Here is a 26,712-nt window from a genome sequence, read left to right as displayed (position 1 = left end):
TCTTTTCCCTGACATCATAGATTTTCTTTTCTTTTCTTTTTTTAATCTTATTTATTTATTTATTTTTGGCTGTGTTGGGTCTTAGTTGCAGCACACAGGATCTCTAGTTGCGACATGTGGACTCTTAGTTGCGGCATGCATGCAGGATCTAGCTCCCCGACCAGGGATTGAACCCAGACTCCCTGCATTGGGAGCATGGAGTCTTACCCACTGGACCACCAGGGAAGTCCCTAGATTTTCTGTTAAAAATAAAATATGGTGTTGACTGGACACTGGACTGACCCAATATGTCTTTTACCTTTTTATTGAAGTGTAGTTGATTTACAATGTTGTGTTAGTTTCTGGTGTACAGCAAAGTGATTCAGTATATTCTTTTTCATTACAGGATATTGAATATCGTTCCCTATGCTATACAGTGGGACCTTGTTTATCTATTTTATATACAGTAGTTTGTATCTGCTAATGCCAAACTCCTAATTTATCCCTCCCCCTCCCCTTCCCCCTTTGGTAACTATAAGTTTGCTTTCTATGTCTGTGGGTATGTTTCTGTTTTGTAAATAAGTTCATTTGTATCATATTTTACATTCCACATAGAAGTGATATTATATGACATTTGTCTTTCTCTGTATGACTTACTTCACGTAGTATGATAATCTCTAGGTCCATCAGTTGCTGCAAATGGCATTATTTCATTCTTTTTTATGGCTGAGTAATATTCCATTGTGATATATATATATATATATATATACATGCCACATCTTTATCCATTCATCTGTCAATGGACATTTAGGTTGTTTCCACGTCTTGGCTACTGTAAATAGTGCTGCTATGAACACTGCGGTGCATGCATCTTTTCAAAGTAGAGTTTTCTCTGCATATACGCCCAGGAGTGGGATTGCTGGATCATATGGCAACTCTAGTTTTAGTTTTTGGAGGAATCTCCATACTGTTTTCCATAGTGTTTTCAATTCCCACCAACAGTGAAGAAGGGTTCCTTTTCACCACACTCTCTCCAGTATTCAATATGTCAATTGTTATGTTACCAGATCTGTGTTAAAGAAGATGCTCACTGTTACAGACTCAGCATCTGAATTCCTGTTTATTGCCCCTAAAGTAAAGAGGCGCAAATGTCCTGTCTTTGTCCTGATTTACCGCAAAAGCCTATCAAGGATGGAAGATATTTTCTAATCACTATGCAGACAGGGTCTGTGAGAATGCTCCAGTTTCTGGAATTGTGAAGGAGTGAGTTCTTCTAAGATGTCTTTTGACCCCAACGGTGGGACAAATGGTGGCCAAAAAGCTGTCTATTGATATGAACGTGGAACTGAAAACAGAGCCTCTTTATTCAACAGGGATGCTTCATGATAGCAGCAACTAGGATCTTGAAAAAAGGGCTTCTAGGTACTTTCATGCTTTAGCAGATCTGTGATTCAGATTGTAGAATCTGAAGCCATGTCTCTAGTGTTCCCTCTGGTTCTCTTTCCTTAATCCTGGCTAGTTCTGTAGTCCTACTGTGTCATCGTTCTGGTTGGCCTGTGGTGGCTAACATAAAAAGCTAACACTAAATTATACTGGGAGACTTCTGCCATTTCCTGAAAATTATTTGATCCTTGAAGGATGACATTCAATTCACCTTTGTATCCCAGAGTACCTACACATGCACTGCTAGACTTGACATATTTAACTGAATGCCCTGTTCAATCCCTAGAAAAGAATCCTCCTCATGTAGAGCACCCAAAGGCATCAGCCTTATATGAAAGGTGACTTCCTCCTGCATCCTACTCACCAAGGTCATGGAATAGGAACACACATCTAACTCATGGTCATGCAATGCATTCAGATTTCTCTCTCGCCAACTGAACTAAAAGAAACACACTGTCACCATCAGGAGGTAAGCTTTAGCTGAAGGAAAGATCAGTTCAAGTCAGCAACATGGCAAACGAAATCCACGTGCAAGTCAAAGTTATGGAGAAGCAGAAACCAAGAAAAACTATAGCAAGGCAAATAGAAGTGGAAGGGAGAAGTGGGAAAGGTAGATGAAGCAGACCTGTAAAGAGAAGGCAAGACAAGAAACCATATATCCCCAGAATGAGAGGCAGAGAGAGACTAGCTTCTCAGATCCTGACAACTCTCCCATTTGCACAAGGTCTAGTTGTTCTTTATCAACCGAAAAGAGCTAGATCCCTACAACAACCTCTCCTTGAAGCCAAACAACTCCTGATTAAACCACTATTTTTTTTAGAATGTACACCGAGATATACAAAAAGCTGGCAACAGATAAATCCAAAGAGAAAAAAATTGTACCAGGAAGAAAGTGAAATTTCAGATAGCCAGCAAGTTCTCTAAATATGAATTTTACTTATCAGGAAGAACCACCAATATTTACCATATTCTTATCAATGAAACAAATTAAAATTTAATTGATGTTTTCAAAGCAAATTATCAGTGTTGACAAAAAAACTGTCTCAAACCCAGAAGAGACAAAAACCACATGACATATCTTTTCTGTTAATATATTTGAAAATATTTTGTAAGCCTACTTAAAGCAGACCTTTGTTGTTTGAGGTCTGTAATAATCAGTAGTACGTTGGATTAATAGCCTCATCTTTGAAGACAGGCTTTATAACTCATAACAGCTGATAAAGAGGAGGCAAAGGCCAGCCCTGTAACTAGCCTTTAACCTGACTGATGGTCCTTTCTTGTACCTGGACTAACAATAGTATCTTTACCATTTTTTTTCTTCTAAAGATATTTTCTCTGAAAACAGTCTTTGAACTGACTTTCTTTGAAGAGTATTCCCATATAACAAATCCCAAAAACCGTAACATGAGTTCACAATAAATTAATCCAACAAGTTTGCTTCAACACTGTCAAAGACCAAACTAACGCCACAACAATAATTTTGTTTATCTAATACAGATTCTAGCATACATCCTCTCTGGCAAGAAATATATCATTTAAGCCTTGAATTCATTTAAATCATACACATTCGATTTACAGACATTTTTAATATTATTGTTAACTTTTTACTAAAATGTTTAATAGATACTAATATTGTAAATTTTCAATTAAGTAAAGCTTGCCAATTTTTAAATTCTCATAAGAAAGCTTAATTGGAATTTTCCGTAAAAACTTTCAAGATCAGCCTCCCTGGTGGCACAGTGGTTAAGAATCCGCCTGCCAATGCAGGGGACATGGGTTCGATCCCTGGTCCGCAAAGATCCCACATGTCGCAGAGCAACTAAGCCCATGCACCACAACTACTGAGCCTGCACTCTAGAGCCTGCGATCCACAACTACTGAGCCCACATGCCACAACTACTGAAGCCCATGCGCCTAGAGCCCGTGCTCCGCAACAAGAGAAACCACCGCAATGAGAAGCCCACGCACCGCAACGAAGAGTAGCCCCCGCTCATCACAACTAGAGAAAGCCCACGCGAAGCAACAAAGACCCAGTGCAGCCAAAAATTAATTAATTAATTAATTTTAAAACTTTCAAGATGTGCCAAAAGAATTTCCAAACTACAAAAGGCAAAAGAGTGACGTTACTGACCCAAAAATTGGTATCTTTCTCCTTATACTGACAAAACAACAGAATTTACGAATAAGAGGAATTATTTATCACTCTTATCACTCTGGGGTGATAAGAGTTCTGTATCTTGATTGTGGTGGTGGTTACAGAATCCACATGTGATAAAATGGCAAAGAACTATACATACACATAGTACCAATGCCAATTTCCTGGGTTTAATATTGCACTAAAGTTATGTAAGATGTAACCATTAGGGGAAACTGAGTGAAAGGTACAGGGCCCTCTCTACTATTTTTTGCAACTGCCTGTGAATCCATAATTATTTAAAGATTCCACTTATACGAGGTACCTAGAATAGTCAAATTCATAGAGTCAGAATGTACATTGGTAGATGCCAGGGCCGGGGTGTGGGGAGGAGGAATGGGGAGTTAGTGTTTAAAGGAGACAGAGTTTCAGTTTAGGAAGGTGAAAAATTTGGGAGATGGATGACGGTAAGAGTTACACAACAATGTGAATGTACTTGGTGCCACTGAACTGTAAAGTTAAATACGGTTAAAATAGTATGTTTTATATTATGTGACTTTTACCACAATAAAAAAAATTTTTAAAAAGTAAATAAACAATTTTTAGTTTAATTAATAACAAAAATACCACAAATACAAAAAAATTAACCTAAATACCCTGTTTAGTAGACTGGAAAACTGAGACCTAACCAGGTAATACACACAAACTTTCACAGTCAATAACAGAGTAAAGGCACCTAATTGATATGCTGTTGACTAAGGAACATAAGATTAGAAGTAACCACTAAGGAACATAAGATTAGAAGTAACCAATCACTTGTGGCCATTAACAATATCTTGTTTTACGGAAGATAATCAGGTCGGTTGATGCCTGGGTTGCATTAAAATGCAATCAGTATATATATTTTTTAACTATTATACTTTATTTAAAGGAAAAAACTTTTTCTGAGGGGAAAAAATCTCAAAAGAAATTTATATTTAACCTTAGAACTTCCACGTTTGAAGGAATATGAGTTTTTTGAAGAGCATGACACAGTATTCCAAATAAGATCATGCCATCTTTTCAAAGAGGTCTTCCTCACACAACAAAGTGAACAGGAACTATTCTTGTCCCTAATGGTTCTAAACAGCTACAACGTAAAACTAAACACAGGCTATCTTTGACTCCAGAAAATGGATTTTCAACCAAATAAAGATAATATTCAGAATAGCTACTTTCAAGTTCCCCACAGTGAACAATTATGTTTCATGAAGGCAAATGCTGGCTAAATTAGTGGTTGCAAACTACAGTCATAATATAGCCTCCTACAAAAATTACATTCTAACGTCTGAACTGATACCTTAGCTATCATCCTGCTTCCTCTACACAATCATTTTGGGTAACATTTATCCTTATGAGACTCAGTTTGGTAAAAACAGGGCACTCTTTCTCCTCCTTGAGAGGAATGCGACACAGATGTAAATCAGCATATGTATATCATCTACCACTTTGGAAAATCAACTGAAGCGGTCAGGCCACCCAACCTCAAGTATAAACATCAGCGTGTAAATAAAACTGATGTCTGTCTAAAGTGGCTTCCAGATCATACAATGCAACTATGCAATTGTTCCAATAGCAATGTAAACACATTACCTGAAATGGAACAAGGATTCAGATTTGTGGGGGGAAAAAGTGAAAGAAGCTACACAAAGTTAATAGGTCTTCAATGAAGTTAGTGAGAAGATAAGAAAAGTCAGATTAACAAGGGGAAATCTAGGTTAGAAACATAAGAATGTATTAACGGGGCTAGAAAAGTGAATTTTAAAATTGTAGCCTGAATTAGGCAGTAATTTAACTAATGTTACTTTTTACTTTGGGAGAAAAAAATAGAAGCCAGAGAATATGGAAGCATTCTTCACATAGCAATATACTTTAAAGTTCACAATTCTTTACTTTTGAAGACATTACTAACAACTGCAACTCTCACAGATTAACACCCAACCCTCCTTATCTATACTAAAGAGGCTTGTTTGGCCTACCAGCACTTTGGCATGGCTAAGGCATAGGGTCTGGGATTGGTAATGATAAATTATAAGGCAGGAACCAGAACATAAACTATCTGGTATAACATGGTAATTATATAGTTAACATTTACGATATGCCAAGAGCAGTCTAAGGACTCAACATCATTCTAAGGGCTCACAATAATCCTATGAAATAAGGAGTATTTATTCCCTTTCAACAGATGAGAAAACGAAGGCACAGACAGATTAAATCATTTGTCTAAGGTCACATAGCTAGTAAGTGGCAGAGCCAAGATTTGGACACAGGTGGAATGATAGTTTGGATTTATCTGAAAGGCTAAGGAGCCGATGAAGGATTATAAGCAAAGGAAGACCAATATTCAAATTCACATTTTATTTTAGCAAGATCAGGTAGGAGTGAATAACTACTAAGGAAAAAAACTGAAACCTCAAAATTAGTTAATAGACTGACGAGGAAAGACAAATGATGAAGGCCTCAATTAAGGTAATAGCAATAGAATGAAAATAATTGAATAGATATATACAGAGGATATAAAATCAACTTATGATTAGAAAAGGGAGAGTGAGGATGATTCCAAGGCTTCACTGACTAGGCCCAAGCCAACAGCTTCTCATTTTAATCATACTATTACTTTATCAAAAGCAGAAAGGTTTAGTATTAAATCATCCTCATATCAGCAACAGCCACAGTATTTGACTTTCTCCTCTCTGAAAAATGTGACTAAATAACTTACAATTACTGCCACTTGGCAACTCCACACTAATTGTTTAATATGCATACAGTAAAGACAGCTATTAAATATTTTCAATAAATGACACACAGACCATCACTGAACATAACATGGACAGAGAAGCTACAGAGAATCTGTGAAATTTAGTAAACGTTCTTATAATCAGCACTTTAAATTTAAGAAAAACCTAAATGCCCTTTAAATGGATTAGAATCATTTTACCACTTATAGGAAGAGGTGTGTAGACACCTCTTTTAAGATTCAAAAAAAGTAAAACTCATTACTTCAAAGTTAAATCGACTAGGTTCTTTTTTCCCCTTCTGTCTGTAAATGTAAACAAACCAAAAAACCCCACTATCCTTATAGCCCAAGTCAAGGATCTGTAAATTACTACATTAGGATTATAATAACCACTGGAAAAACTTACTGCAACTTCAACCTTGTTACCACTGTAAGGGTAAAACTATGCTAAAGCCAGGGCCTTCCAGTAACTAAATGCTCTTGGAAAGTGTCCAAAACAATGTATAGTAAATTTCCAATTTGTCTCATCTAAGATCAAGAAAAACAAGTTATCTAAAGCACTGGGTTATATTTAAATAGGCTCTATGAGTTTTACATCACATTATCTCTCAGAAAATTTATACTCTTTACTTAGGATGGGACCTAAGACCAGTAAGTCACCTGGGGGGTAGGGGGTGGGGAGGGGAAGTTGCACCTAGGAATTTAATCACATATTACTTAATATTATTTTCAGAAAAATTTCAATACCACTAGCTTTCTTTTTGAGAGAAACAGATTTTGGCAGAATCTGCTAAAATCATGGTTTGCAGTGATACTGAAAATCTCCATAGCTTCTATAACGTGGACAACGTGGTGGTGCTTACTCTGGTTTCTAGCTTGAGCCGTTTTTTAGAGCCTCCTATTATTTGTGGTTCAGATTCCTTTTTTATGGGTTGCATGCCTGATAGATATACACCACTATCATACAAAAACAAACATAAAGGTGCTTTATATATGTGAGTGCATATGTGAATGTACATACATGACACTTTAGACAAGCTGTGATTTCCACTCATAAACAACTTTTTTTTATAAAGTTCTAAACTGAGAAGTAAAAGCCAACAGTTAAGAAAATAATCTAACCATACAGCAAAGGGAGCTGTAAAATTAATTCTGGAAGCCAAAAAAACCTAAATAAAGCAGGTACACAAAACAAACCCAACCTATTTTCACTGAGCATTTTTAAGTTTACCTATAAATGTTAACATTTTTTAAAAGTTGAGGAGTATACCAACTTTCATTTACGAAAAATGACACCCTAGGATAAATTTCTAATTCCCAAGAGAAATAAGTCAAGTTTAAAGATCTGCATACAAAAATAATAGAAGAGCTGCAAAGAAATGAATCGAAAAAGCAAACATGGTTTTACAGGAAACATGGAAGCTATCTGAAACATTAAAAGTGGAATGGACTTATTATCAATATAACAAACAAAAGATCCAAAATGAACAAATTAAGCATAAATACTCCCCATGTGTTTAACTTCTTCTGAAACAAGCAATGCCATACCAACCAATACTTGCCACAAATATTGCCATAAATTGGTCACTTCTATCTTTTTAAATGATGAAACAATGAAAGGTTTGTTGAAATATATTTATAACTTACCAATACTGAGCTATTAAGTTTCTATTAGTGACGCTTCCACTAAGGATTTGTGCTAAAAAGACTGAAATCTATTCATACAGCAGTGAAAAATGAAGCCTCACTAAAGACATTCAATATAAAGCTGACCCCTAAAGGCTCCTTGATGCACGTTTGCAACCACAGTATTCACAGTATGCAGTACACTAGCAACAGATTGGTTAAAAACAGTTTGGATTTTCAACCTCCCATCATACAGGCAACATTTTTAGAAGCAGTCACATTAAATAAATATGTCTTTCACAGTTACGGGATGAAATTTTAAGCTTGACAGGCACCAATGCCCTGATTTTCTACTTTTTTCGTAAACCATATGACTTCCACATGCTGAGAACGTATTATGCTTTAACCTGCAGTAAAGGCTTTACAACATTTTAATGCTCGGTGCCTAAAATGCAACAGAAGCACCCCACCCCATCGAATACAAGGAATATATCTGGTTTCAACAAAACCACTAGTCAGAAAAAGTTTAATGAACGCCTTTCCCAGTAAGTAACTTTGCATTTCCGTAGAGGAAAACAAACAAAAAGAAAATCTGAGGTGAGGGTGGGTGGAAGAGAAAATCTTCTTATATTTTAATATTTTTCCAACTCTTAACAAACATTTTACTTTTTTTATTTCTAAAATAATTATTGAACATTTTAAAACACTATGTCTAATAGAATATCTTTCAGCAGAAAAACACTCTATTATGTAGTTACACAGGATTTTTCTCCAGTTTTTGCAAAGTAACATTTCAGGCTAAAATAGAAGGTTAAAACAAATAATTCTGGAAATCCTAGTCTATAGCAAACTGAAACCTCAACTTTATATCAACATATTGTATGTTCTAAATTTGAGATTTAGAATACACATCAATTTTTTTTTCTATTCAGGTCAATCTAAATATATATGCTACCTCATGTTTATAGACAGCTTATCTGTGTGAATGACCAACTGCAGAAATTTCAAATCAAAGGTATAAAACATACCATAAAATTACACACTATGTGACTTTCAGTTTTTATGGTATCTAAGGTCCTTTACTGATAGGTTCAAGAATTGATAAGTTTGGATATGTAAATATGTAAATACATTAAATATGTAAATACATTAAATTCTCAGCAGTCAAAAGAGAAATTATGCCAAATCCTTTAGTTATTTAAAAGTCCATTACACTAAAAATCTGTGACAAAAGAATGGTTATTGAAAAACTTATATTTCAGACCGAAAGAAGTACAAATTATATTATCTTAAATCTCCTGGTGTAATGTTTTTGAATATTAAAGACTGTGAGAAACAAGAGATGTTGCAATCCTCTTTCCTTTATAACTCCAATTGAAACTCGGAAGAAAAAAAATCAGAATTCAAATTTGCCAAACTTGACTTATACACATAATTCAACTAGATCTATCTTAGTTGTGCAATTTTAAAATAAGTTTAATGCAAAGCACTGCGATCTTGATGTGATAATTACCTGTGGAAGAAATGCAAAATAAAAACAAATGCAGGTCCTTTCCATCGAATGATGCATTTTACAACAAAACCAGTAAAAGCACAACCACGTAGCACAAACTAAATAAACAGGCACAGGAGGCAGCATGTCCATCCAGGAAAAGAAATGTACCACGCCAAGAAAGAAAGGAAAGAAGGAGGGAAGGAAGGCAGACAGGCAGACAGGCAGGCGGGCAGGCGGGCGGGCGGGCGGGCAGGCAGGGAGAGAAGACAGAGGTTTCTATACCTGCAGGATCCCAGAGAAATGAACTAGTCACATCACTCTCTCCTACATGATACGTAAGGTTTTTAAAGCTCCAGGGTAAATTAAAACAGCAACCACTCTATACCACCATTCAACTTTCCATAGTACAGTATCTTTAATGCCAACTGCATTCTCCTCTTCACTCACCCAGTGTTTCCTCTCTCTTCCATACCAGCTTTCAGACAAATGCGAGACAGAACAGGGTGGGGTAGAAGAAAAATACAAGCAGCGCCTTTCCGCTACTCCCCCCGCACCTCCAACAATTTCCAACAGTTCTTCCTACTACGAAAATAAGTCGCCCTATCTCAGGATACACAACAGTCATTCTGTGTCTTCAGTAGACACACAGAGGCGCGTACACATGGCAGCACTCCCGAAGCCCCACCCCCAGGCCCCCGAATCTTAAGTACTGTTTAATCTATTGAACGCGAAGACCACAGAGAGATCCCTCCACCTACTGTTTTGGGGTGAGGGTGAGTGGAGGACTCCTTTCAAAGTAGCCCCAACAGTGTAACCAAAACACGGTTCCGGAATAAAATATTAAGAACACTTTTCCTTTCCCACCTATCTGCCGACTTCAGTATGCAAAAAGCCATCTCCACACACCCGCATCTCTCCAGGGCTCCTGCCCGGAGTTCGGGGTGGAGATGCGTCCCGGGAGGCGGGGAGGAGTGTGAGCGGGCGATGGGACACAAACGAGTCGCTCACCGCGGCCACCCTGCGCCGCGTCGCCAGCCCAGAGGTTCAGGACCCGCACCTCGCGCACGCCTCTCCGCCCAGGCCCAGCTAAAAGCTCCGACTCCGGCTCTCGAACTTCCTTTCCGGAATCATTTATTCAAGGCGAACACATCACCCAAGTACACGTCACCCAGTTTCAAACACAGTTCTGCACCCCAAACAAACCCACACACCTCAAATTCCCCTCACAGTTTCCCAAACTCCAAACAAGAGACCCCACCTCCAGGATTCAAACCTTCCGCCCATCGGGGAGACAACCAGGAGGAAAGAGTTGGGGAGCAACCGACGCCTTTCCATTACCGCCCCCACAAACTGCCCCACCCCAGACCCTGCGTCCGGGTCGCCCCCGTCGGAAGCCCCCCGCTTCCTCCCTCCACTCAGTCGGGCCGCTTAAGAGACCCATCCCCAGCCCACTCACTTTCTCCCCCAAATCCCTCCAAAAAAAAAAAAAAAGTGAAGAGAAAGAAGTGAGGAAAGAGACTTGAGGTAGTCCGGCTTCCAAACCGCTCGACTCACCTCAGAATCCTTGCTGAGTTCTCTCCGCCCGGCACAGCCCCCTCCCCAACGTCCCGGTACGAAAGGCTGAGGTAGGGAGGAGGGGAAAGAGGGAGGGGGAGGGGTGTCTTCCGCGTGGGGCGCCCGTCGGGAGGGGACTGGGGAGGGGTTGAGGCCGGCGCAGGAAGAGGAGAAGGGGGAGGGGAGGCCCCTATCTCCCAGTCTCCCCCTGAAAACCTCCCTTGTCTCAATCACATCAGACTGACTGTCTTTGTCTGGCTGACAACCGCCATATTGATATCAACAGCCCCGCTCCCACCTGCTGCCGCCTAGCGGCCCTGGGAGTTGTAGTTCCTGCCTCCCTTGAGTAAAGGCGCCGGACCGGGCGTCCGGAGGCCCCAGGGAACTACAGCTCCCGGCAAGTACCGCGCCCATCCGCCTTCCCACAGGGAGGAGGGGAAAGGGGCGCCAAAGCCGTAGGGACTACACATCCCAGAATACCATGGATCCCGGGCCCAGAAGGGGGACATGATATCATGCTGGGGTGGAGAGGGAGGATGAATTGGCGGCTGGGATGAATTTGAGCTGACGGAAGGAGGTATTCTGAGAGGAAAGGGAGGAAAAGGAAAGACGACCACAGTTCCCATGATGCACGGAGAGATTACTACATTTCCCATGATGCAGCGGGGGGGCGTAGGGAAGAAAGACTGCATGTCCCGCGATGCTCTCGGCTGGCCGGTGGCGGAGATTGAACCGGAAGACGCTTTCTGGGTCTGAGGAGTGGAGTGACTGGTATTGAACAGCCAAAAGTCCAATATGAAACTGGTGAGTCTCTGCTCCTAGGTCAGAGGGCATATCCTTTTGGACTTCGTCGTTTCCACCTTGGGAAGGGAACCGTCGCGAAGGAGGGGTGTCAGTTAGGGACTAGAAAGTGGGGTGGACTAAGGAAAGCTACTGTTTGTTGCTGAGGAGTTTGAATCCCACCCCCGACCCCCCGTAACTGCCTGGTCTTATTCATTCCTTGGCGGGTCCCTTTGGTTAGATAAGAGATTGACTCTGTCACCTTTCTTCACATACAAACTAACATTGGGCTTAATGAACCAGTTCTGATTTGTTTCTCAGCTGCCACGTGAGTGTTATAATGGGTTAATTTCTTTCCATGAGATTGGCACTTGATTAGCGTTTCTTCCTACGGTTGAGAAGGCTTTGGTTAACATATGAACAGAGTTTAGAAAATACTGGGCAGAGCGTAATCTCTTATTAAATTTTCCGTTATAGACTCCTAACTGCCCTTGCTTTTAAGAGAAGGACGAGGTCAGGGTGTGATCTTGGAGGATTTGAATCTTAAACCCTGTGTAAGATGGGCTGCGAGGAAGTGTTAAGGCGTTCCAGTCTAGAGCTGTAAGGGACTGCGTGAGCCAAGGTTAGATGGAGCATGCCAGGATACCTGGAAAAGTCTTTGCATCACAAAACTCAAACATTTGGCTTATAGGAAAGCTGCTCAGGCCTTTGTTTTGAGCCATTTTACTCTGTGCACACAGATTTAACTAGTTTACTCCAACTGTATGGGATTAGTAATAGCATAATTAGAGTAGAGAAACAGGTGTGAGATGCAGTTTCTCAACCTTTTAAAATTCATGTTCCTGCAGCCAAGTGTTGTCAGGCTTTACTTTCTGTAGTTTTTGTAGAAAAACAAAAGGTTTCTTTTCTTAATTATTTGAGCATGCTTTTGCAAAGTGCACGTGTACGTACACACACACGCTACAGGCATATATACTCTGCACAGTGTCAGCTGTTTTCTGAGAAGTCAGAGAAAGTATTAAAAGTGAATTCAACTCCAAAACTGTCTCTATCTACAGCTGTTTTAGGTAAGGAGAAGGGCACAGATCAGTAAACCTTGAGAGTAACAATTTGCTCCTGGGTCAGTTTAGGAAACATTTAAAAATGCAGAATTGAAAGTCACCACCCTTGCTCTAAAGAAGCATGCAATCTAATGAAGAAGATACAAAGGTAATGAAAAAGTTATAATTCACTGTGTTCATGTTCAGGGTTTGGGGATTGAGAGGATAATGAGGGTGCATGGGGAGTGTGAGACAGTTCCTTGGAAAGGTGACTCTTTAACTGATAAGAAGGATGAGTAGGCTAGGACCTTCTTGAAGAGGGTTCAGTTTATAGAAGCAACAGAACTTGGCACCAGAATGGTTGAAACACATACCATGTTTCCTCAATAAAAAATAAATCACAATTGGTGTGCTTGGTGCAAAGGCAGGCAAGTGGGAAACAGTTTTTTTCCATAACAACTCATTTGCTGAGGGTATCAGAGAGTTAGGGTTTAGTTTACATATACTTTGGTTTGCTTATAAACTCCTCCTGCTTATGTTATTTAAAGATGTGAAAACGTGGAAAAAAGTAGAAACTCACTTTTTTTCCTTTAAGAACCATAAAATGCCTCAGAGGAAGAGGAAGTATTGTCTATACTCCCTCCCTCTTTACTTGTCATCCACGTAGTACATAACTAAAAATCATTTGGTAGTTGATGATTTATAATGCAGAATATCTTTCAACACAGCAAAGTGGTTTCAAAAACATTAGCACATTAGCACTCAGTAAGTTAGACTTCTTTTTTGTGTCATGCCTCCCATAGAGTTGGAATAAATCCTCCATGGCCTAAAAATTTTAACTTTGTGTACTGCATCAGAAATATGTAGTAAGCCATATTTTGTATTTATATCATGAAACACAGAAATACATTTTATCAAGCACATTCTTGTTTTGGAGATGATGGCTTCTCCAAATATCCATCCCACGCACAATCTGTGACCACATCTTGTTGATTCTGCAGTTCTTGAACTGGTCTGTGTCTCTTCAGTCCCACTAATACTCCCTTTGTACGGGCTCTTTTCACTTGACACTTGGATTTCAACAAGGCCTTCTAACTGGTCTCCCTGCACTCAGTCTCAACACCCTCCAATCCATTCTCTACCCGGTGTCCCAGAAGTTGCTTGAAATTGCAGCGTTCCCTAAAACCCCTCAGTAGCTTCCTTTGCCCTTAGGATAAAGTCTTAACAATTCTTGACTTACCTGGTCCTCCCAACTTCTCCAGCCCTCCTCTCCCTTGATCTCCTCATTCCAATTATATTGCACGTCTTCCAGTTCCTTGAACTCTCCCTGCTCTCTTTTTTTAAAATTAATTAATTAATTAATTTCGGCTGCACCAGGTCTTAGTTGCAGCATGTGGGATCTTTAGTTGTGGCATGTGGGATCTAGTTCCCTGGCCAGGGATCGAACCCGGGCCCCCTGCTTTGGGAGTGCGGGGTCTTAGCCACTGTGCCACCAGGGAAGTGCCCCCCACCCCACTCTTTCGCCTCTGGGACTTGAAATCTGTTCCATTGCCTCCACTTCTTTTTTGCCTGATTTATATATTTCTTTATATATTTCAGATCTCTGTTTAAATAGCACTTCTTCAAGGTTTCCTTGAATTAAGTACCCCTGTTTTGTGCTTCCATGGCACACTTCCTTTTTTATGGCACTTGTAATTATTGGTTTTATGTCTGTCCTCCATCTTGTGGATTCTTGAATTCCCAGGGCCCGACGCATTGTGTGATGCCACTAAATAGTAGTTGAATAAATAATTCTTGAAAGATTGTCAAGGTCTGTTAATATTCTTGAGAAAAGATTAAGGGGTGAAGTCAAAACATTACAATAAGCAATAACCATTGGAGTGAAAAAGAATGATTGCTGCCTTTTATGGAGCACTAACTGTGTGCCAGGCGTTGTGCTAGGGAGGTACTTGCTATTTAGTGTCACATTTTATCCTTTGGTCTAGATGATAATGTTCCCATTTTATGGAAGAAAAACTGAGCCTTAAGGAGATGAAGTGGCTCGAAGTTACACACATGAAAAGAGTGGTAGACCCAGGATCTGAACCCAAGATTCCTTCCTCCAGAGTCTGTTGCTTAATGAGGGCAGGGACTCTGGTGCTTTGCACAGGGACCAGCACATGCTGGGTTATCTCTCACAGAAACGAAGCCAAAGTGCAGACTGAGAGAAAGTTCATTCAAGGATATTTTCTAAATTAGCTTTAAATCTGAGTTTGGCTGAATTAAGATCTTAAGAAAGATTATTGGTAAAAAACTAAACTCTGGGGACTTCCTTGATCATCTAAAGGGCTCCATATCAGAGCATACTAGTTGAGTGCCCAGGTTGGTGTCTATACTACCCAATTTAGCCTCTGTGATGCCATTTATAGTTCTCTAACCTTACCCATCACTGTCTTGGTGGCTTTTCACACACCCAAAGGAAGACACTGGATGCCAATATAATGTAATCCTTGGATAGCTCCTTCTTAGAGAGATACCAGCTCAAAGGATTTTAATGACTGTCTATAATATCAGGCAGCTTTATTTAACTAAGGAAAATTAATTGGCACCTTCAATTAATCAGAATAATTTTGAAAGGAACAGGAAAATTAGAAACGTGTCCTCTAAATTAGCACATTTTAGAGCATGTTCTGCTTTTAGTATAGATTGAGCCTGATTGGGTGCACCCTGATGGCCAAATTCAGCAAAGGGTAGAAACTAGAATTCACCTGGGTCTTTAACAAAAGACCATGAGACCAAAAAAAAAAAAAATACCGAATACATCGACAGAAATTGAATTGGAAACATTATGGCCAGGAATTTAGTCATTAAAATAGATGAAGGTTAAAGTGAATAAAATGATAAGCAGTTCAAGAATGCATCGTGTGTCATACTTCCTATAGATAGTTCCAGTGATGGAGAGAATCTTCTAGTTTATTCAGTCAACAAAGATTTTATTATACAACCACAGTATACCTTTGGCATTCAAAGTTTTAATACTTTCCATTCTAACTATTACATTTGACCCCAAAGATCGATGACAGGGAATTATTTGTAATTTTGCTGAGGCACAAATTTGAATGTGCCTTTAAGATGAATGACAGGGGCTTCCCTGGTGGCGCAGTGGTTGAGAGTCCGCCTGCCGATGCAGGGGACACGCAGGAGACACGGGTTCGTGCCCCAGTCGGGGAAGATCCCCCATGCCGCTGAGCGGCTGGGCCCATGAGCCATGGCCGCTGAGCCTGTGTGTACGGAGTCGCAGCGGGAGAGGCCACAGCAGTGAGAGGCCCGTGTACCACAAAAAAAAAAAAAGAAGTTGAATGACAATCCTTAGTGAATGAGCCTGATTGCCTCAGAATCCAGGGCTCTCTGCAGTTCTTGTGGCCCACTTGTTAAAGGTCTGAAAGAAAGGTCACTTAAACGCTTGTACGTTATACTTTTTGAATTTGATGGAGGAAATTATATGCTGTAGTTTTATTTACAAATTTAAAGCCTCAAGAAGGCCTTGAGGTATATTCTTTGGTGGTCTATGCTCCTCTATGAAAATGCTGTTTCATTACTACTGGCTTTGGGGGTGGCGGGGAGGCTCAAACTTAACTCACCATGTCTCTTAGGAGAACAGATGGAGCAAAGCAGTGGATCCATGGGCCGCTTCCAGCGGAGGACAAGTAAAGCACCAAGTGGAATTGTAGATTATAAAGAAAATATTGGCTTGAAAGGGGCAAATCCTGCTCCAAGGTCAATTTAACAAATCATTAGAAAGGGGTGTGGTTAATCCTCACCTTGGATCTGAGTGCGATGAATTCTTCCTGCAGTTTTCAGACTTGCAGAATCCTTTTGGCTTCTTAGGCTTTGGATCAGGAACAGAAAATTTCTCGCTGTAAAGTACAAACACTCGCAATTTTACCAGGACTTAATTCACCTATTTCAGTACAATTGTTAAAATGTCAACCTGATTTCACTATCTTTTCTGTGTTTCTCTTTGCTGGTTGATTAGAGTGCCCTCGTGTGTCTTTATGATTTAATATCATTTCAAGTTTTAGAAAGGTCACGTTTTATCATCACCACCTCAGTGTGATAGGTTTTTTCCCTTTAGAATGCTTTCCTCAAACTCTGAAAAGTGACATGAGGCCAAATCACAGACATTGTTCGATAGAGCTCTCAGGTAAAACCGACTATTTTAGTCTTGGGCATTTCAAAGTCCTAATGGTTACCCTGAAGATTAAATCTTTTATACTTAAGGCAAAACAAATATATAGCAAGGTTTTTTTCAGAAACAATTGACTTGAAAAGAAAATTTTATATTTGCATGTAATACATATAGTCTGACATACAGAACAAGCATGACAGCATTGCTGTTACCTATAACTGCAGTAGCACATTTGTTTTGTGACTGGCTTACTCTGGGTACTCAAATCCCTCTGCCATTTGCTCTGATGATCCGCAAAGTGTACTTGAAGGACAAGGGCCAAGAATGCATCATGGCCACAGAACTCAGTAAAACCTAGCATTCCAAATGGAAAGTTCTCTCCTGGCTTGCTGAATACCAGCAGAGGTCCAGGGGTAAACTGCTGTTCAGTCATCATCATTAATTTATGCATTCAACAGATCTTCCTGAACACCTGCCTCTTCTGTGCTATGCATTACCCAAGGTACTAGGCATATTCCAGTGAAGAAAACGGATTTACTCTCTGCCTTTATGGAATGTAAAGTCCAGCGGGCTTACTGTGCAGTTCAAACAATATTGCAGTGAATTTTCTGATGTAGTGATATTGTTGGGCCCTGGCTCAAGTAGTTTTTGAATATAATGCTTCAAAATGTATTTAATTGTATCCTAGAAGATGCCTTCTTAAAATTGTAACAGACATGGCCAATTTGCCCACTGGTTTACCATTGTACCAATCATGTATGAGAATACATTTCCCCACTCTTGCCAGGGATGCCATCTGTTTCTTTACTCTTACTATGTGTCTTACTAATGTAACCATCTTCTTTCGTCAATCCTCACACCCTCTTGTCTCTTAGACTTCGGCTATATTTAGTAAAAGGTCCTTACAGTAGTGATGTATGGATGTGGGAAAATGTACCAAAAAGAGGAGCAGATTTCTTCAGATAAAAAAGTGGTGCCGTGAGAATCTTTAAAAGGAATTTTTCAAAGAACCTCTGGTGTTGCTTTGAAAATGCTGATGCGTGGGAGCAGTAGTTGTTATTATAAGTATTATGGGGTCCGGCAGATTGGAGAGGCAGCTGGGTCAAGTGTGTGTAAATGGCGGAGGAGACCTCCGTGCACGCCAGAAAGGAAAGGGATGACCGGTGAGATGAAACTAGGAGTTGGCATATCAGGACGGGCTAAGTCAGAAGGACAGATGTCAGAATTTGCGGGGATCCTGAGAAAAGGCAAGAATGCTAACAGAAGATGAAGGGGAATAGGAAAGACCATAGGAGAAAGGAATTAGCTTGAAAGCCCCAAGGGGCTCGGTGATCAAGACTAAATTCCCAGCCTGTGGTGGGAATTTTACTGTGAGGAAACAGGAAGTTTAAATTGCCCCTGATTGACCATATATCTGAAGGAAATGCCCTAAGGGTCTAAAACATTTTAATTTATTGAAAGCACAGCTGAATGAACTTTAGCTCTCTCAAGGATAATCAGATAGATGATGTTCAAGAAAGCCATTCTTTAATAGGAATTGTAAAACTAACACCCTTTTTGCCCTTAAGGTGCAGTTTATTTTTCATCACTCATGCTTATGAATGGGGTGGGGGAACATGAATAATAAAAGGTCTTGCATAATCTATTCTTCAGATTTATGGCCTAAGCAGAGATTGGCTTTTCTTAAATACAGTATTTCTGCATTTTTCTATTCCAGTAAAATAGAGAAAGGCATAATTAGATGTTCTAATTTAATAAGTCTTTCTTCTCGTATGTTTTCTCAGTGTATGAAAATACAGGTAAACAAGTAGTATTAATAATGTAAAGGATATTATAATTGTTGCTTTTTATTAACATTTTTTAAATAGCTTTATTGAGGTATAATTAACATACCACAAAACTCATACATTTAAAAGGTACATTGCAGTGACTTTTAGTAAATTTACGGAGTTATCCAACAATCACCACAATCCAGTTTTAGAATATTTTCGTTACTCCAAAAAGATCCCTTGTGCCCATTAGCAATCCCCATAACTACCTCCAGGCCCAGGCAACCACTAATCTATCTTCTGTCTTGTAGATTTGCCCTTTCTGGTCATTTCATATGAATTGATTCATGCAATATGCAGTCTTCTGTGTCTGACTTTTCATTTAGCATAGTGTTTTTGAGGTTCATCCATGTTGTAGCATGTATTGCTCAGTAATATTCTATATGAATAGGTCACATTTTGTTTATCCAGGTACCAGTTGATAGACATCTGGATTGTTTCCACTTTGGGGCTATTAATATTGTGCGGACATAAGTTTTTATTTCTGATGTCTCTATGTTTTCATTTCTTTGTCTTTCATGATTACACTGGCTAGAACCTCCAATACAATATTGAATAGAAGTGGTGCAAGCAATGGTGCCAGTCTTTTTTCCCCTTCCCAGTCTTAGGGAGAAAGCATTCAGTCTTTCACCACTGAATACAATATGAGCTGTAGGTTTTTCATAGTTGCCCTTTATCAAGTTGATGATGTTCCCTTCTGTTCCTGGTTTGTTGACCATTTTTATCATGAATGGGTCTTGGATTTCATCAAATGCTTTTCCTTTGTGTATCAAGATGATCATATGGTTTTTGTCCTTTATTATATTAATATAGTATATTAACTTAGTTGAATTTTTAATGTTAAATCAATCTTGCATTCCAGGCATAATTCCCAGTTAGTCATGATGTAGAATCCTTTGTAGATATTGCTGGATTGAGTTTGCTGATATTTTGTTGACGATTTTTGCATATATTTATTTTTATATATATATATACATATATATATATTCATGAGAGAAATTGGTCTGTAGTGTTCTTATGATGTCTTTGTCTGGCTTTCGTATCAGTAATATTGTTCTCATAGAATGAGCTGGGAAATGTTCTCTCCTCTAGATTCCAGAAGAGTATGTGTGAAGAATTGGTATTTCTCTTTAAATGTTTGATAGAATTCATCAATGAAGCCATCTGGGCCTGGGCTTTTCTGGGAAGATTTTTAAATGACTAAGTCAATTTCTTTACCTGCTATAGGTCTCTTCAGATTTTCTCTTTGTGCATTACATTTTTTTTTTTTTTTTTTTTTTTTTTTTGCGGTACATGGGCCTCTCACTGTTGTGGCCTCTCCCGTTGCAGAGCACAGGCTCAGCTGCCATGGCTCACGGGCCCAGCCGCTCAGCGGCATGTGGGATCTTCCCGGACCGGGACACGAACCCGTGTCCCCTGCATCAGCAGGCGGACTCTCAACCACTGCGCCACCAGGGAAGCCCTGTGCATTACATTTTTTTAAAATTGTGATAAAATATACACAACATAAAATTTACTGTTTTAACCATTTTTAAGTGTACAGCCCAGTGACATTACATTCACATTGTTGTGCAGCCATCACCACCATCCATTTGCAGACATCACTTAGCATAATATCATCAAGGTTCATCCATGTTGTAGCCTGTGTCAAAATTTCCTTCCTTTTTAAGGCTGCATAATATTCTTTCGTATACCACATATGTTTTATACATTCATCTGTCAGTAGACACTTGGGTTGTTTCCACCTTTTGGTTGTTGTGACTAAAGCTTCTGTGAACATGGATGTACAAAAATCTGTTCAAGTCTCTGCTTTCAAATTTTTTTGGTATACGCCCAGAAGTTGAATTGCTGGATCATACAGTAATTCTAATTTAATTTTCTGAGGAACCAACATACTGCTTTCCGTTTTTTACATTCCCACCAGCGATGCACAGGGGTTCTGATTTCTCCACATCTTCACCGCTTGTCAACACTTGTCATTTTATCTTTGTTCGTTTAGATAATAGCTATCCTAATGGATGTGAAGTAGTATCTCAGTAAGGTTTTGATTTACATTTACCTAATGATTGGTGATGTTGAGCATCTTTTTGTGTTTCTTAAAATAGGTAATACATGCACATTGTTTAATTTTTTAAAAATCTGTACACAAGTTTAAAAAAGAGAGAAGATCCTGTGCCACCTTTATCTTTCTCCCCAAGAGCAATCTCAGTTGTCAGTTTCTTGTGGATCCTTCAGAGATATTCCGTGGAAATATACACATGTGTGTAATTTCCATCCCTTTTTTGTTTTTTACATAAATGGTGAGATACTGCCCACACTAGTTTTGCATATTCCTTTTTCTCTTTAAAGTTAGAAATGCATCTTAGAGATCATTTCATGTCGAAATTTAGAACAGCTTCATTTTATAAAACAGCATGTCCACACCTAATTGAGTCTGCATTTAACAAGATCCTGGGTCATTTGTTTTCATGTTACTTTCATTCTAAACAATGAAATAGTTTCAGTACTCCTTTCAAAAAAAAATTTTTTTTAATATTTGTAACAGACACTTTGTCTTTTCATTGTCTAAAGGAGGAGTTTAGAATCATGGATGTTAGGCTGGAAGGTAGAGTTCTCCTTCCTCCACATATATCCCTCCCAACTATTTGAGTATCATTCATTGTTACTTAAAGTTTAGGGCATGGTTTTTGTTGCTAATATAATACATAACATGTGAAATTAGTGTCAGCATGGCTCAAAAATATGTTCAAACTATTGCTAGAAAAAAAAGTCAGTTGCACGGTGTTTTGTTGTTTAGGTATACCGTAATTTAGCTAACCAAACCTTCCTCTGTGAGCATGAGGTTGTTTCCAGTCTTTAGTGATTAGAAATCTTGTCACATAGATAATCTCTTTTGTGAGCATTTTTGGAAGTGTATCTGTAGGATATATGTCAAAGGGCATATGCATTTTTTATTTCATTTTATTGCCAAAATGCCCCCATCGCAACTTAGCAGATTACACTCTTGCCAGCAGCATATCCCAACTCACCACTACAGTGTTATCATCAAGCTGTCTTATTTTTTTCTCCTGGGAAAGTGAAAAAAATGGTATGTCATTATACTTTTTTATGTTATTTTTCTCTCATTATGTATAAGACGTGGAACATCTTTTCATATGTGTAGAAAAGCACCTGTATTTCCATTTCCTTTTCATCTCTCTTCTCCCCTACTTGATCTATTAATACTACACTGCTAAACTATTTTACCTTCTGTAGCTCTAGAGTGTATTTTAATATCTTGTAGTACTTGTTCCCACTCATTGTTCCTCACTTCAGAATTTTCCAGACTACTCTCCTTTATTTTTCATATAAAATTTAGAATTATTAGTTTCCAATAAAATCCGTTTCATATTTTGCTTGGAATCAGGTTAAATTTACAGAATTTAAGGAGAGAATTGACTTATTTCTTTCAACATATCATTGAGTCTATCTAAGAACAAGAAATGTCTTTTCCTTTATTTAAACCTTTTTTTAAGCATATCTTTTTTGTTGTTACTGTAATTGGAATCTTTTCCTACATTGTTTACTTACAAAAAGGGTATTTCTTTTTTACATTCTCTACACAGCCCTATGCTGAACTGTCTTATTTTAATATTTAGTAATCTTTCCATTTAATTCTCTTAGGTTTTTAGGTGTATAACTTTGCAGATAATTTTTTTAACCTCATTTTTTTTTCCTGTGGTGTAATTACATTGGCTTATACTTCCAGAATATTTTGGAACAGCAGTGGTGGTCGTAGACATCTGTGTTCTATTTCTGATGTGAGTGGACATGATGCTTGAACTCAACATGGCACTGTTACATTGACTTCTGGCTTGAAATTTTTGTGTATTTTAATTTACATACTACAACTGCTTTCTTGCTCCACAATTTTCTAGTCACTAAAAAAAGTGAGATTCTTTCACATAGCCCAACAGTAAGTTATTTTCTAAGAGGAAGATCTATTTGTGTTGTATTGTTTGTTCTAGGCAGTTAATTATATCTTGCAAGCCATTTCCAGACTTTTGAGAAAACAATGGTTTTTATAACTTAAAGTCTTAGGTGGTACGTAGCAGACTTGTAGAAGTAAAAGACTTCTATGACCTTGAAAGAAAATTGCAAGGTTTCCTTGGAAAATAGAACAGCCAGAAATAGTTTCTCTCTTTTTGTACTTAAGAGACAGGCCTGATAAAGGCAAGAAATGTAAACAAATTGTCTGTTAAAATAAACATAATTACCACACAAAAAAAATCTGTAGAAACAAAAAGGGATTCAGAGCCCTAGGCAGTGGCTTATTTAGTTTAAACTGTATTTGAGTCAAGCTGCATAGATCCAATAGGAAGAAACTGTTGATGAACAACTGTGTGATAGTTAAAACTAACAGATAAGAGAAGCCGTACATCGTTTGGCTCTAATTGTATAGCCAATGAATGTTATTAAATGCCTACAAAACCTCGGTGCTGTGGAGCAAACTAAAGATGAGTAAGACATAGACCTTACCTCTCAGTAACTCACTATTCAACAAACCATAGATAAGTGTACTGTGTATACTATTGATGTATGTGAGTGAGTGTATGTGGTTTCAGTGACAGACTGTGATAAAGGCAATAGTAAGATCAGGATTATGAAAGATGAATTCCACCCAGAGAATCAAAGTTTCCTAGAGAAGTAAAATTTGAGCTGGCCTTGGAAAGTACCTTGGCTGACAAATACATCGGAGGAGGAACATGATGGTCTTATCCCTGGTAGTTCCTACCCTCTTCCCTACCACTCCCACCCCACAAAATAGTAATAATAATAGTAAGAGTGAGAGGAAACTTTGAGAGGTGATAGATACGTTTATAAACTTGATGGTGGTGATGGTTTCATGGATGTATACTTATCCCCAAACTCAGCAACTTATTTATATTAAATACATACATCTTTTCACATGTCAGTCACACCTCAATAGAGTGGTTTTTAAAAAGATTTGGAAGTGAGGTGTTCAGTTTTCCCATAATGTGCATATGCACTTTATATGTTTTTTGCTCTGTAGCAGTGTGTACAAAAATAGACACATTTCTGTCTTCTCACATTCTCCTAATTCATTACTTTAGAATATCAACATTTTTATTATATGTGTGTTGTTAACATCTGAAAGGTTAGTACGTGTGATTGGAGCTCTAGCTCACTGCAGTTGGGACCTTGCTGAGTATACTAGGAACGAAAGTTAGAAAGGTAGATTGAAGCCACGGTGGTGGACTTGGAATGTAAGACTTAGCGGTTTGAGAAGTAACAAAATAAGGATTTTTTTTAAGAAAAAGTTTCAGGGAAGTTTAAGAATTTTTTAACACCTAGAGCCTTTAAATTCATCCATTCTGAAACCTAGGACAAAGGAGTTAGAAGAACTGTATTTTACACACTTAAAAACTTCGGAACGTGAAATCAAAAAGTATGTTTCATTGCAGTTACAGAAAATATTTTTAAAAGTGAAATATAATCAAAACAAGAAGCATTAGGGAGCTTAGCAAATGCATCAAAGTAAATCAAAGTCAGAATTACCTACTTAGGACAAGATTTTTCTGAGCACCTTACAAGGACCTCATAAACAGTAACAGAATTAATAAATACATCAAAAAGTGAAAGGGATCCAGAGAATCAGTGGGACCAGTTGTTGGGCGCCATGTAAGAAGAGTGCCCAGATAGGAAAAAGGAGAGAACAGACACCCTCATTGATTCCTTGACGTTCACCTTTACTGAGAAAGAGTTGGGGAGCCCCATTCCTGCAGACCTGCTAAATGCGTAGAATATTCTTGGTCACATCAACAGGTTGAGTAGAGAGAAATCACCAGAAAGTGTGATGCTGTCCTCAGGGTATTTTTTTAAATAACATTTTCAGATAGTAAAACTAACATAAATTTCAAGTGCGCGTGCAGTTTGATGAATTTTTATCTAGTTATGCATCTGAGTGTGTTCTCTTTCGCGTCTGGCTTCTATAACTCAACACTTCGTTGACCTGAAAGTTTTGAAGGATGAGATTGTTGCCTTGTTGGTTAAACTGTGTGACCCAGCTGTACATAGCAACCTGGTGGAGGACTGGCAAAGTGACTGTGGGATTACCATCTCCTTGGAGTGTTCTTGAGGGGGCCCTGAGATATTCAGCCTGGCAAAACCTATTTCTGGGCTAGGCAAGCTGCTGCCATTCAATGGGAGATATCAGCTGAGACAACATGGTTTCTTTTATAAAGAAATCCATCCAACTAAACTGTCAGAGTTCTTCAAAGGGACTAAATAAAAGAAAACTTGTTTCTTTAGTTCACTTGAAGTTTTAGAATGCTTTTCTGAAAATAAAAATAGCTCTATTATAGAACCAATACATACTCATAAATTTTTTTCTGAATATAATGGAAAGATATAAAGAAGAAAACACAAATCACCTGTAATCTCACCACCTAGAGTAATCACTGTGTAACATTTTGGTATATAATCTCCTATGATGGATGTGTGCACTGATATCCTTTAGTTGCTCTTAGGCTATAAATCTGTTAGGATCAGATTCAGCTCTGAGTGATAAGAAGCCTGAAGTAACCATGGCTTAACAGTTTAGATGTTTGTTTCTCTCTTACAAAGGAAGTCCAGGGGTAAAGAGTCCAGGTCTGTGACCATTAGAGACCCAGGGTCTCCTGCTAGCTTGCTGCCCCACCATCTTCAATATATGCCTTACTGTTTGTGATCCAATGTGAGTTGACCAGCTCAGGCCATCAGATCCTTTTTCTAGACAGCAGGAAGGAGGAAGGGACAGGGAAAGGCATGCCCTTTCGCTTTGATTATTTCTCAGAGTTGCACACATAGACTTCAATATATTCTTTTTGGCCAGAATTTACATGAAGTTACATGACTACAGTTAGTTGCAAGAGAGACTGGGAAATCTCTATTCCAGGTGGCCATAATTCCAGCTGAGATTTGGGGTTCTCCTGTGAAAGGGCGAAGGGGAATACAGATAATGAGACAACTTTCTGTTACAAGCCTTTCCATTTTGAATGTTCATGAGCTCATTTTGAATCTTTTTATAGTATTACGTTGTATGGATTTATTCTGCTATTGAACATTTTGGTTTCCATTCCCTACTATCCCACACAATACTAAAGGCAACGTATTTTTATTTACATTTTTTTGCACCCATCTGGGTGTTTGCTTAGTGTCAATTCCTTAAGTAAAATTGCTATATATGCACATTTTAAATTTTGATTCAGTATTGCTCTTCAGATACTCTTTCCTTTTCACTCAACAGAGGTAAATGAGAGTTTCCATTTCCCCACATCCTCATGATCAGTTTCTTTATCCTGTGCTAGTGTGCGGAGAGAGCATTTTCTCTCAGCGTAGAGAGAGACAGCCAACAATGTTTGTTCCCAAGCCAACCCCGTTTTCCTTCCCTCACTCTTAATATTTACTGTCAACACTCCCACCCTTCGTGAGCTTCTATTGGGGGCAGGGGGGGTGTTGCTTTTTATGACAACTCTCTCCTTCTTTACTCATTTTCATGGAAAGCCAAGTCAGAGGACAGGATAAGCAAGAGGGAGCAGCCCTAAGTGTCAGCTACCCAGCTGTGGGTGATGTTTAGCCACGCTCCAACCAGAAAGTGGCTTCTCTGTGTTTACCATGCATGCTAGAGATTTGCTGCTCAAGTGGAAAATTAGCCCTCTATTTTATCCAGCTGTGTAGTCAGTGTGACAGTGAGTGCGATTGGCACCTTTAACAGCTCTCCTGCAAGATAGAATCAAGAGATAAAGTGGAAGAAAGTGAAAGATTACCAAATAAAATTGAAATGTATTTATAGAAATTTCTGAGTGTTGGAGGACCTGGCCCAAAATTCTTAGCAGGGGTAATAGTT

The 26,712-nt window shown here is 38.8% G+C and overlaps 2 protein-coding genes across 17 annotated transcripts in view; one reads left to right on the top strand and one right to left on the bottom strand.

Moving 5' to 3' along the window:
• HMBOX1 (homeobox containing 1) overlaps positions 1-11,316 on the bottom strand; it is a 187,409-nt gene extending 176,093 nt beyond the window's left edge. For 5 of the 12 annotated variants that reach the window (XM_027088014.1, XM_027088017.1, XM_027088023.1 and 2 more), the window contains exon 1: positions 11,008-11,280. The gene's annotated coding sequence lies outside the window, so the exon portion shown is untranslated. Of the gene's footprint in view, positions 1-11,007 lie in introns of all 12 variants that reach the window. The other 7 variants (XR_003428979.1, XM_027088016.1, XM_027088022.1 and 4 more) reach the window with 4 other exon arrangements.
• A 220-nt stretch (positions 11,317-11,536) lies between these two features.
• Positions 11,537-26,712, top strand: part of INTS9 (integrator complex subunit 9) — a 111,457-nt gene continuing 96,281 nt past the window's right edge. For 2 of the 5 annotated variants that reach the window (XM_027088085.1, XM_027088084.1), the window contains exon 1: positions 11,537-11,811. In XM_027088085.1, coding sequence (XP_026943886.1) covers positions 11,803-11,811 — 9 coding nt within the window. In that variant the 5' untranslated portion in view covers positions 11,537-11,802. The remainder of the gene's footprint in view (positions 11,812-26,712) is intronic. The other 3 variants (XM_027088086.1, XM_027088088.1, XM_027088089.1) reach the window with 3 other exon arrangements.

Source organism: Aethalodelphis obliquidens, unplaced genomic scaffold (genome assembly GCF_003676395.1).
Source record: "Aethalodelphis obliquidens isolate GAN/ISIS:26980383/991018 unplaced genomic scaffold, ASM367639v1 scaffold61, whole genome shotgun sequence".
Taxonomy (NCBI): Eukaryota; Metazoa; Chordata; class Mammalia; order Artiodactyla; family Delphinidae; genus Aethalodelphis; species Aethalodelphis obliquidens.
This window is presented reverse-complemented; position numbering and strand designations above follow the sequence as displayed.